General features: G+C 46.6%; 1 protein-coding gene across 1 annotated transcript in view; it reads left to right on the top strand.

Annotated features, from left to right (window-relative positions):
- LOC135377286 (fibroblast growth factor receptor 2-like) overlaps positions 1 to 13,512 on the top strand; it is a 57,567-nt gene that overhangs the window by 29,313 nt on the left and 14,742 nt on the right. Inside the window, exon 2 of the mRNA XM_064609605.1 lies at positions 10,002 to 10,074. Coding sequence (XP_064465675.1) covers positions 10,026 to 10,074 — 49 coding nt within the window. The 5' untranslated portion in view covers positions 10,002 to 10,025. The remainder of the gene's footprint in view (positions 1 to 10,001; positions 10,075 to 13,512) is intronic.

Raw genomic sequence — 13,512 nt, 5'->3', positions numbered from 1 at the left:
GATGCATTTTTGTCCCCATTTTGGTTCTTTACCTGGATAGTGTAACGAAATCGGGTAGAAGAAGGGAATGAAGACTCCTTAATGTGCTTGCTACCTCTCTATCCTCTCGTCTTTCATAATGTGGTTGAACAAAGCGTGGAGCATTACAACGATGTTGATGGTACCATTTCCTTAAGCTGGAGGCGGTGATCTATAGTCCACCGCCTCAACATGGGCACAACTGAAGGAGGCAGCATATAAACGTGACTCGAGAGAAAAAGGTACCGACCCGCAGCACAACAAGTTACAAATGTGACAGAGAATGTTTAGTATTTTTAACTTACTAGCAAAACTGGAGATGTATACTGCGGCTTTTCCCTTTGAAACGGGCGGTAGCTTGCTCCACCTATAGCCTAGGTAAAACGTCTGGTGGGAATAATAATTCCCAATTCGCGGAGCAGCAGTGATCTATGTTCCCGACCTTCCCGACTGACTTGCTCTGCCTGATGGCTGCGTATAGCCAACTTCTTTCGTTCTAGACCCAGTGCTGTCCGCATGCAGTTTTCCGCCGTACGAGCAATGCGCTGTTGGCACCCACTTGGAAACAGCGTTGGCCAGAGTACTGAGGGCTCTGGCTATAGGATAGAAAGGAGCAAGGAAAGCAGCTCGAAATTCCACCCAGGGAGGAACAGATAAGGCATTTCCGCAGAGGACAACGTAGCTTGAACAAAATGTCACCTGTTGTTGTTGTTGTGCTCAGGCTCCAGACAGAGCTCTTTCGTGGCAAGTGAGCTCAAATATACCAATATATTTCATTCTTTCAAAATTACAGTCTCAAAACGTTTGTAGAAGAACAGTCTCTGTTCAAAATATCGTCCTCGGGCATTTCCTTCCCGGATTTTCTACCATTCTACAAAACGTCACAGTAGCGTACAACGATAGCGTGTGTGAAAAAAACGACGGCGGCGTACTTCTGTGGTGCCATTTCCGACACAAAACTGCGTATCGTGAAGACAACGCGTTGTTACGTGGGCATACTGTCATTACTTGGGCCGAAAACTGGGAAATTCGGTAGATAGAAGCCGTCGAGAAGCGGTGATATTTCTAACAAAGACTGAGTTATCTTAGCGGCTCCCGACAATTCGGCTTGAAAATACTCATGGAAGCCTTTCAATGAATTTGGTTAATATCTTGGGTTAAAACTTGGTACAGTCGAAACTAAAAGGAAGTCCGACCTCCGCTGCTTCACTCTAGAAGGCGTTTTATTTTTAATTCAATTCTACGGAATCCGCGGCAGTCGCGCGTGGCTTCAGCGGCTTCAGAGACGCTCTCTGGCTTGGTGGAATAGAGAGAGAGAAAAAAAAGGGGAGGGGCGAGAAGATTGAGGACGCGATGTCCCTCTGTCAATAGCTGCGTCCCACCGTCCAGCCTAAAAAAGGTGGCTTCTATATCGGGATCCGTCTGTCAACGGGTCCGCTTGGGAAAGTCTTCGTGCAGTTTAGTTTCGAAGGAACCTAGAAACGAACTTTGCCAGTGTTCGGGCAAATAACGAGCAAGTAATTAATTAGTCTTGCCGAAAGCACACAAAGGAGCAAGGAAGTGACGCTTCAAACCCTGCTTCACTAATCGAGCAGTTCAAAGTTCAAAATCCTCAAAAATCGCCAGCGCGTCGTGAGAAAGTAGCCAGTTTCCCTCGTTTATAGCCAATTCTATAGCCACACTCTAGAAACAGAGCTTCACCACATAGCATGGTGTGCGCCAACCATTGCCACGAATGATAGGGTTATCGCCTCTGATTCGAGGAGAGAGGGGGCGTACGCCTCTTTGTGGCAATTTGGATATATGGTAACTGCCACATAAAGGCGTACGCCTCCCTCTCTCCTCGAATCAAAAGCGACAGCCCTATCATTCGCGGCAATGGTTGGCGCACACCATGCTATGCGGTAAAGTTCTGTTTTTAAAGTGCACACTCTTAAAAACGATCTTCACCGCATAGCACGCTCCTATAGCCAGCCATCACCTCGAATGATATCGTTATCGGCCCGGATTTGTTGAAAACGGGAGATGTACGCCTTTTTTTGGGACAATTATGAACAGCATAAGTGCCACAGAAAAGGCGTACGTCTCCCGTTTTCAACGCAGATAACGATATCATTCGAGGTGATGGCTGGCCAGGAGCGTGCTATGCGGTGAAGATCATTTTTAAGAGTGCAGTGGTGCGCACGTGTCAGTCTTTAACGAGTGCTAAAACGCTAGCAGACAAACAAAACAGATGTCGACTGTGAGGAGGCCGGTCTCGTCTCTGGACATCATCCCTTTGTGTTTTCATCATCTCATCATCGGTTTGAACTTTCTCGATTAACCTAGTCTCGGGGTTTTTTACATTATGCATTCTCGATTAAGTTTACTGGGGTATAGCCAGTTTGACTTCGTCGAAACTCACATCCCCATTTTTTTCTTTATTCACATCACACCACATCACAGGAGGCCGGTCGTCAAGGAAATCAGGAATGGACGCACTGTGCGTAACTTGCGCATTATGTGGTGTACGCGATGAAAACTATCCCGATCTACACTCTTAAAAATGAACTTCACCACATAGCACGCTCCTAACCAACCGTCACCCCGAATGACAACGTTCTCGTTCTAGATTTGTTGAAAACGGGAGGAGGAGCCTATTTTGTGCCGTGCATAATGGCACAAAATAGGCTCCTCCTCCCGTTTTCAACAAATCATGATGATATCGTTATCTGACCTGATTTGCTGAAAACGGAGGGCGTACGCCTTTTTTGTGACAAATATGAACAGCATAAGTGTCACAAAAATGGCGTACGCTTCCCATTTTCAACAAATCAGGGCAGATAGCGATATCATTCAAGATTATGGTTGGCTAGGAGCCTGCTATGCGGTGAAGTTCATCTTTAAGAGTGCAGGTATGCCTGGCAGATTAATACCCCTTCAACACGTAAAATGAGTTAAGTCTGAATGTCATTCGTGCCGTTGTTAATGGCATTCGTCTGAATGACATTTTCCGAGTAAATCTTGAAAAACTTGGTTATTTACCAAAACAGCTACGCAACATTTAGTAGCACATACCAGTAATGATCAGAGAATACCTAAATTAGGCCAAGATTATATTTTAAGATCGTAATAACATGGCGGCACCATACCTAGAAATTTTGCAGAAATTTCGGGCAACAGTGCTAAAAAACTATAGCAGAGAAGATAAGAGACAAACAAACAAAAAGACTTGTGCGATCAAGTACTGTTTGGCTTGTACTTTGTATTTTTTGCGTACAACGGTAAAGCACTGGCAAGACTGCGCAGGTGCGCGGTTGGAAATTATGCGGTGAATTAGGGCATGCCTCCTCCTTTGTACTCCATGTTCACCTGCCATTTTTTCAAGGAGTACGTATCTTGAACGCGTTCAGATAAGATACCTTATCGCGCACGCTCGTCATTCCTTATTGAACACGGCCAAGAATTTATTCAGGAACATTAATTCCCATATTTTTTACCTCCTAGTTTACTTACCTACTAGTAACTCTCAACGCGATCTTTCAGCAGTGTTTGCGGCTTCCGCATGGGTGTGCCTCTGACGTCATCGTTAAACCAAAATAGGACGCGTTTTTTTTTTTTTTTTTGGTTAACCATAAAACAGCTAGGCTCCTTTTAGCGAACTTCTGCGGACTGGTAATCGCACACTAATTTCAAAAGTAGTGTTCCTTCAGGGTGACACAAATAAATGGGCTCCTTCTACAGTTTCCCCAAAGAGGTGAAAGACCCGGATGACTTCACCGGGACATCCATCCCAGAAGCAGTTGAAGAGACGCATTTAATGATATAGCGGCGACGGCAGCAGTATCCACGCCCGTCTACACGAAACGTCTCAAGCGTTGTTATGATGCGCTCAGTTTATACTTAGCAAGAAATAGTCTTTTCGAGGTCCACCCAAGGTTGATGAGGTGTTCTTCGACTACCCTGCGCGCGTTTTATCGCGGTTGGACGGTCGATGTGCTTTGTGAAGCATCCGACAAGATAGCAAGGAAGGCTGACCTTCCATAACCCATACCAAGCAAACCGTGGCTTCTTTTCAGCCGACAATTTACTCAAAGACGAAAAAATTGTCACCCAACTTATCTTGTACTTGCTCTTCTGTTTCTGTGTATTATCGCGGTACTGGCAGGTACAAAAATTGGAGGCCATTTACTTCAGGTATCAATTTTAAGTTCACTCCAAACAAAGGCGTCCGAAGACTGTCTCGTTACAGGCCGCGTGACAAAGCGAAACGAGAATTTGTCTCAACTCTTCGTCTCGGGTCTCACAGCCACGTTATACTTGGAAGAATTGGCGCACAGAGTTTTTTTTTTTTTATTTCGTTTTTGTACCGCAAGTATGTTTTGTGTTGTGTTCTGTGGAAAGGAAGCGTATACCGAAGGTACAGGCATACTGTACACTCTTTCTCAGTCGTTGTCATCCCTATAGAAACCCACCTCTTGCTTTCAACGTCGAACGTGTCACTGCCACATGGTACTTTTCTTTTTTTTTGCTATTTCCTGGTGCTGAGAATAGTACAGCGCATGACGTCTGAATCAGTCCGCGTACCCAACTTGGTCATTTCAGAGAGAGCGTGTACTCGAACATTCAGTTATTTAGGAAGTAACTTTCTAGGCAGCAACTACACCTTTTTGTGCAGGAGGTGCGGCGGGGCCATCTGCGCGTGCCCCATCTGGGTTGGCTAGAAATATCCATCTGGTCGTGTACACACGTGATTGCTTTTTCTCGGGTCCTTCCGGCTCCGGAGGCAGAAATATTTGCCCTTTTCTTTTAATTACTCTCGTTTCACCATCAGTGTGGCTCCTTGTCCTTACTACGTCACAAAGATGACAAAATCGCTCGCTGACCTTGAAAAAATTCCGACGCGAGTCTCGGGAAAAGTTACTCGAAAAAGTAACTGAGCTACAATGACAGTTACTGCACGAACAAAGTAACTAAGTTACCGGTACAGTTACTCTGCAGAAATAGTAACTATAGTTAAGTTACAGATACAAGTAACTTAGTTACTCTACAGTTGCTTTCCAAAATGGCAAAAACACCCAAGTAGCACAAAAGGTTGCCTCGATATATATACGTTTCGTACAAAGAAATAACGTACCTGCAACGCTTTCCAGATAACGTTATACAATCAACGCAGCATAATGTAATCTAGCCGTTTGACTCTGAATCATTGTTGGAATGTTCCGACCACGACCTACTAGATTAGAACTATAGGGTTCCGCGTTTTCGGTGCAATGTTTTTCCATGTTTATCGATTTTCATGAAATCGGCGTCTTTCGATGGCGTGTACATGGTTTACCCGACAGTTACCGTCGAATAGAAATCCCAATGTAATTTCTGCACGACGCTCATTCAACATGGCGTTATTGTTCGCTGCGGTGGCGTTTTACGGCTAACGAAAAAAAAGTAAACCGGCAAAATTTTCCACAACAGTCGTATTTCTGTATTGTTTTCTTATCTGCATCAGCAACTCGCTGGGCATGTGCAGCAATTTGTCTATGTCATGTTCCAGAATGTCCCTCTCTATTCGGTGTTTTTCGATTAAAACCGAACGAGGGAAAATTTACCCGACGTATGTTTTTCGATGTATTTCGATTGAAACCGAAAAAGCGGAGCCCTAATTATAACGACCATGTCATAGGCACCCCTTCCCAGCGCCGCATTTTTGGAAGGTAGCGGTGGCGCCACTCATCGTCCCATATTGCTTCCTCAACTTCTACAATACTTTGTACTTTGCAACGCCAAACGGAGAGGCGTCGTTTTTAGGATTATACACAATGCACTTGCGGCAGCGCCGTGTATTCAAAGTGGAGAGGAGACGAACCCAGAATTCTCCGAATCCGAGTCCGAATTCAAGGAATGTTCAACGAATCCACGAATCTTACGAATCCTTTCTTTAAAAAGAGTTTAAAAAGCCAGAGTAAAAACGCACATCTACTGAAAAGTGTTTTCGAGCAGGATTTGATATCTGCGTTTAAAAAATAAATAAATAATAGTTCACCTTCGGCAGAAAACATACCCATATACTTCTTGAATGTAATATGTATTTAAAGGGGCACTAAAATGCAAAAACAGCTTGTTCTGAAATGAAAGTTCGTGTTTCGATTAGTATGACGCAAGCAAAATTAGTTCACACCGCGCTACCATTTAGAAAAAAAAAACGCAATGAAAACAGAGCAGGCTTTGGCGGCAACGAATAGGAGGCAAAGATTGGCGGCATCCAATGAGACTACAGGAGGCGCACACCTATCGTGGCCATGTGGATTTGGAACCAGTCCGATCGTACACTCTTAGAAATGAACTTCACCGCATAGCACGCTCCAAGCCAACCATCACCTCGAATGACATCGTTATCTGAAAACGGGAGGCGTACGCCTTTTTTTTTGTGACAATTATGAACTGCATAAGTGTATCTGGGTAGATAACGATATCATTTGAGAAGATGGTTGGCTAGGAGCGTGCTATGCGGTGAAGTTCATTTTAAAGCGCGGCATGATACGCACTGCTACATTCTTCAATACCGATTCACTGAATCGTAGCCCCCAACAATCCTCGCGAATGTGACAACATTTATCTTCACGTCGTTCTTACAGCGATGTCAGTCCGCTTCGCAACGCGCATTATTGTTGAATTCCAATGGCAGAGTCGGAGCAAGTGATCCGAATCTGCGACTGGAACACTTCCTCAGAACTTGGAGTTTAGCCCTGGGTAATCTCCCTCGGTGGATGACGGCCAGAGGAAAAAGAAGAAGGTGCTCATGTTCCATTATAACGCCATGTTTCGCAACATCAAGGTCCTCCTAATCTCCTAACGTTGCCCTGGTAATGTCGGACTTATCGTCACGAAACAAAATCGCCAACGTACGACGCGAAAGACTAGTCACGGCGAAGAAAAGTTGCGAAGCGGCCATGTTGGCGAAGTAGAGACAGGCTTAGTTGACACAACACATGCCTTAGACGTTATTGTGGCTTACCTTGCTGACCGTGGCTTGTCTGTCTCACCGTCTAAGACAGTAGCTATGACATTCACACGCCACTCCTTCCGCGAATGACCTGCTGCTGCTAGCTAGCTCTAGACTGAATTACGTCTCGCACTGTCGGTACCTGTTCACATAAAGGACTGACATATGGTCGCGGCAGATCAACTCTCTCTCTGCTAGCGCCCGCATCTACAGTAATGTGCTCCGGTACCTCTGTGGTTCCGCGTGGGTCCCGTCCTGTGAATTGTTCCCTGTTGCACACTGCGATACAGTCTCCCGATCCTTCATGCCCTCAGCTGCACCCAAGAGCAGGAGCTCCTGAGCCTCCAAGCACGTAGTCTCCGTGTTTGTCTTGGTGTCCCTCGAACAACGGAGACATATTCCGTACTCGCGGAAGCTGCCTATACCTATTCTGCGGGACTCCGCCACCCTCCGCGTCTACGCCCACACTCTAAGAAAAAAAGGAGTACTTTTACTCCTTTTGGGAAGTAATCGCATTGCCACAAAAAATAGTCCCTTTCGGGAGTAAATGCACGGGAGTAAATGAATGTCACAGAGTGAAGACCGCATTTCACGCGCTGTTGTAAGAGTCCCAGGTACACAATTGGTGCGCATGCATGAAGATACTTTGAAGCAAACCGTCAACCGTGATATATCGAGTGATATAAAATCTTGCGCCATACTAGGGCACAATTTGCGAAGAAAGATGCGCTAACTGTTTCTTACTGTGTGTGGCTGGAAAATTGCTACGTTGTGTGAGTTATACAGCCTTATGTCGTTCAAATTGACCAAGGGCACATATTTACGTAGACTTTTGCATTCAGGAGACCATTCGCGAAGTTTAGTGACAATTTGCAATCCTGGGGAGTAAACGTCGGGACTAAATGTTGGGTTAGGGGAGTAAACTGGGGAGTAATTGCAGACTAGGGGAGTAGAAGCTGCAATTACTCCCCGCTTTACTCCTTTTTTTCTTAGAGTGCACTGTCTGACGCCACCCTCTCATCCCCTTCGCCGCATTGCTGTGAGCTGCCCTGCATCCGCTTTTGCCAATGCAGTTGCCCGCTTACGGGACTATCTCCCGTCCTCGACACCTGCCACTACCTTTGTGCCAGCAATGTGGACCTTAAAACGGCCTCGCATTCACGCCACTATACCAGACCTTCCCCGAAAACAGGCAATCAGCCCTGTGGTAGCCCAACAACTCGCTTTGGCCCACCTCACCTCTCTATTGCCCACAAATGGTATCATTCGGTATGACGGTTGGCTTAGGAGCGTGCTATGTGGTGAAGTTCTGTTTTAACAGTGTAGATACAGAATGTCTGCTTAATGCCTCCTCCCCCACTTTCGCTACGTGGTCACGAGGTCAGAATTCGTCTGCTATCGCGATTCGCCGTTCTGCAACAACAAATGCAATCTGCGACAACAAATGCAATTTTAACCTGTTAACAAACGCTATTCAAATTTAACCCAAAATTTAGCCTAATTTAGTTAGCAAACGCAAATTTGAACCTGTAGTCGAAAAGTCCCAACATGCTTTCCAGAAAATCAGCTTGAGAAAAATATGCGACCGTTTTGCGCTTTATTTTATTTTCCATTTACTACGCGGGGACGTTCACTACTCGCAGACGACAGTGGCTGCCCATGCCCATGTGGCTGACGGTGGCTTGTCTCCATGGATACGACCGCTGAAAGCACGTTCGTGATTGGCTATGGCCTTTGAAAACACGGTCCTGATTGGCTGAGTCGTAGTTGTTATGTCATGCCACGAGTCATGCCGACGAGTGAGCAGGCTATCTATATAGGTGGTGGTGTTACGAGAGTCAATACTGATGGCTCCTCTGACGTCACGGCTAAACGCAGTATCCTGCACTCCAGAAACAGGTGATGGTGGTGGTAATGAAAGAGGTCGCCGAAATAGAGGGGGTAATGGCAAGATCGGCTCGCCGTTGTTGGCCACAGAGAAGTGGGCGTCGTCATGACTATAGACAAAAAATAAATAAATAAATAAAAAGAAAGAAAGACGGATAGAGGATGAAGGGTGGAGATACGTAGAGGGTGCATGAGTTCGTCGGGGAGAGCAAAGTATTAGATGGGTCGTTGAGCAAGACCCGCCGAGAATAACGCTTTTTGCTTTAGCAGAATGTTCGGCAGAAGAACCACCGGGGTAGAGGATGTCCGCTAGCGTGCCCGAGCTGGAGCGAGGGAGATGGGCTTCGCGCGCAGAAATGGTATGCTCGGCGGTCTCGCAGGATGTGCTCGATTATTTCAGGTTGTTGACAGAACACGGAAATCGAACTTGACAAAACTCAACGAAGGCCAACCATTGCACAGCTTAATACCATTGTCAATATTATTTTGTGGAAAGCGCTGGGCGTATGCCTTTTTGGGACAATTAATGCCTTCTCTCCCTCCTTCGCTACAATGGACGCATATAGTCAGAATTCATCCGCTACCGCGATTCGCCGTTTTGCGAATTCGAGAACTCGCAAATGCTTGCAGTTAACTCCGCAGATTTGAACCTCTAGACTAAAAGTACAACGCCCTTTCCAGAAACTTCGTCTTTATAAAAAATAAGAGATCGTTTAAGGGTTTATTTCGTTTTCCCATTTAGTACGTGGGGAGGTTCACTACTCGCAGACGACAGTAGCACTACTCGCAGACGACAGTGGCTGCCCATGCGGCTTACACTGGCTCGTCTCCATAGCTACGGCCGTTTAAAACACAGCCCTGATTGGCTGACTCTTAGTTGTTACATCACGTCGACGAGTAAGCAGGCTTTCTACATCCAAGTGGTGTTGTTGGCTATGCGCTCAAGTTGTCTTGTAAAAAGTGTGGGACACGTCGTTACTTAGGGGAGAGGCATAGCGTTGGACCGACATATGAGTATGAATGAGGTTGGCACTCCGTGATTTTCTTCCAACCTCTCGGCTGATGAAATAAAAGCTTAATGCGTGCCGTATTTACAGCCGTGCTTCCCTTTTTGCAGAGAGGATGAAGATCTAAGTCCACCATGCTGGTCATTCAAGTCATGACGCTCTTCGCCTTGGCAGCGGCAAAAGGTTTGTTGCACATTAAAGTCAGATAAAACCAGTTGGTCATATGACAAGAGTCTAGGTCTATGCATGACCGCCACTTGTGACCCACCATGTGTGGAGCGAAAATTGCGAAACAATCATTTGCTAATTGGGGCTTCCTTGAGGAGATGTCGGCAGAAGTGATATCATGAATAACGACACGGACGGGCAGCGTTTTCCCAAAGTGAACTCTACACGTCACCAGTCGTAGCCGCAGTTGCTTTGCGGTACCGGAAACGAAAGCAGCGCCCAGTCAGTTTGAGGGAGATGAGAATCGGAGAGGGGCAGTCTCACTATCCGGACGCATCCTCTCGCCCACGCCACCTCGGCTGAGAAGAAACCAACCGGCGCGCGAAAACCTCTGATTTACCAGTTTGCCGCACGGTACTTACCTGAAGTTGAAGCGGGCTTACTTACTATCGTGGGAGAACTATAGCATTTCCTCGTAGTAACCCGCCAAAACTAGCCAAAAATTCAAAGCAGTTCTTTGGAACTTCACCTTTCTAGAGCGGTCTCTACGTGGCGCTCCAATCTCACCTTCCGACTTGGCGACGACGATCACGTGGACTCTCGCGGTTTACTTGCAAACACCAAACGGGCATCAGACAAAAAAAAAAAAAAAAAAACGCCAAATGCGAGCGGGGCAGGATCAAGAAATGAGGGGGGGAGGTCAGGATGTCCTGACCTCTACCTCAACTTCTGTCTACGCATAGTGTTTAATTGACCCAGATTGTGTATCTAACATACTTGCCAAGAGCTGAACTCCCCTTTCAGAACAATCCGGGATCCGCCCCTGAGTACGAATACGGCCGGTCGTCTGGTGGCACCACCGGTCGGTGTTCATTCTGGTCGGCGGGCAACTCAACAGTCGTTAAAGTACCACTACGGACTAAATCTTGTGTCTTCAGAATCCTACCAAAGTTATGTTACTGAAATCTTCTTGTCTGACTTTACATTCCTGCGAAATATTTCGGCTCTACGTGACGCGAAAGCTAGAGAAAAGTAATTTTTATTTTTGAGAACTGTGACGTCATGCTAGGCTCCGACTGAGCGTCCGGCTCTAATCTGACAACGTTGTTGCCCTTCGCGTCTTCCTGGGGCTCACTTTTTGCACTCCGTTAACGGAGCTCCTCCCCATATCCTCCGACCGCTCCGACCTTCCAGAAAACACGAGGAGGGAGAAGACATCTCTCCCATTTTCCCCTCTTTCGATCAGCGTCACGTGACTTCTTCACCATGTGACTGTCCCCGGACGCCGGCGTTATTGTTAGGAGAAGAGTGCCCTCTCCAGAACATGACAATATTACAATTTGTGAGCTTATGATTACGTCACCCGCTTCTCGCTATGGTTGGCTAGGAGCGGGCTATGTGGTGAAGTTCATTTATAAGTCCTCACTTTGAAGTCCTCAACTCCCCTCTCCCACTTTTCTTTTTTTTTTTTGCTATAGTCGTGACGATGGCCACTTTGAGTGCGGCCAACAACGGCAAGCTACCTCGACACTCCCCCCTCATTTCTAAGGTAGGGCAGCCTTGGAGTCAGTACAAATAATCCAGGAGCTGACTTGGCATGTCTTGATATAGGTCAGAGCTTTCAATATCCCATGCAGTTCTGCTGCTGTGGATGATGTCGTATGTGACAGCTTGTAGCTGTTTGAAATGTCTTCTCCATAAACTGCGCTGGTTTCAGCCGACTGCTCTAGTAGAACCATCCGTAAAAATCTACTTTGCTGACGGGTGGGCTTCTTCTAGGTAGCTCAGTGCAAGTTGCTTTTGCGCCACGCGTGGGAGGTCAGCTTTCCTTTTAATACCTGGGACTTCAGTCCTAATGGCCATGGTCGTCAGTAACCACGGTGCCTTTTCACGCGTAAGGGTTCGTTTTCTGCATTTGGGAAGAAACTTTTGTATGGCTCCAAGATGCCGATACAATGAAGATTTTTTGCGATCTTGTATTTTTTTAACCAAGTGGTGCTGAGTGTGCCTGGTGATGATTCGGATCAGATGGCGTCGAAATGCGACTTTCTAAAGCCAGTCGGGGCCATAGAAGTCCGGCAGCGAGGCTTTAACACAGATGAAACAGGTGCCAGGAGAGTGATTAACGCATTCAGGTCAGACATGCCCATGTCTGAAGAGGTTATACCCTAGGATTCAACACTTTCAAGGTTCGTGATTGGCCAGAGAGCTGGAAAAGTGGGTGGAACCCATTAATGGTCAGACTCCATTTGGCCGGCAATGATCTGTTGGAAACGGACGCTTCTGTGTCTCCTTCTTCCATGCGACAAAGCGTGCCGCCACTATACAGATGTTCCGAAATGCGTACCAAAGAGTACAACAAGAAGTGACCGCGTTTGCAGGCGAAACCCGTGTTTCTGCATGATGCCCATGGCAACCTATGGTCACGTCCGCCGTTGGGCCACACGCAAATCATGTACGGTCAAAGAGGGACTGCCTTTCGTCTGCTGCAATGCTATATGGCAATTTCGTACGCGATTTTTTGTCTCTTCTTCTCAGATTCGACGCCAGTCTCTTAAACGCAGCGACCAACCAACTGAAGCGATGCATTTTTCATGTTGCTAGCAGGGTGGAGGCGGATTGGAGGAAATTTATTGACGGCGCCCACCATCACCGAAACGCTTCCGGAAGGAGACGCCCAGACGCACGGAGCCGAGAGCACTACCGGTGACATCACTTGATCCACCTGTCGATTTTAATCCGTGTTAGCAACATCTGTGGTTCGGAGCGTCGGACATCCGGAGAACCGTGCCGCCTGAAAAGTCTGCTAGAAAACCATTGTCCGCTCGATATATTTTTTTTATTTGATACACTGGCCTCCTCCTGGGGGCCCAAGTAGGAGTGGCGGTAGAGCGATACAATAAAAAAAAAATAGTACAAAGGTGAAACAATGAAAATAATTATTGGAACATAGCAGGTGACACAGTGCCTACAAATGAGAAATGCCTATGACAAGGTTGTTATAATCTAGTAGGTCGTGGTTTTAACACTCCCAGTGCTGTACAGCGATAGCAGGAATCGTTTGAAACGTATCAAGTATGCTGCAGATGGCGCTGTTTTCGCACTGGAGATGAAAAGTGGAAGAATAGCTCGGTGACACCGAGGATACCGTTAGTAGATCCTAAAGAAGGCGTCATGTCCTGGAACACCCTTTGGGCCCCCATTGGCTACCGTTGTGACTGACCACTGCTCCTGTCCATGGCTCTTACTTGACGTTACGTCATGTAGCGGTCAGGTGCCTAAATAGTGTTGGTAGTTACAAAAACAAGTCGAACCCTGATGACACAAGCTAGCTAATGAATTATGTACATGTCTCTCCCTCCTCCATCTACATGCCTGCAAGGGTTGATCTCTCGGATGCGACAAGGCTTTACCGGTTGCGACAAATTCACTCTCCAAGATCTTCTCCATTGG

This window comes from Ornithodoros turicata, chromosome 1 (genome assembly GCF_037126465.1).
Source record: "Ornithodoros turicata isolate Travis chromosome 1, ASM3712646v1, whole genome shotgun sequence".
In the NCBI taxonomy this organism is placed as follows: domain Eukaryota; kingdom Metazoa; phylum Arthropoda; class Arachnida; order Ixodida; family Argasidae; genus Ornithodoros; species Ornithodoros turicata.
Note: the sequence above shows the minus strand (reverse complement) of the source record. Positions and strands in the feature narration are given on the sequence as shown.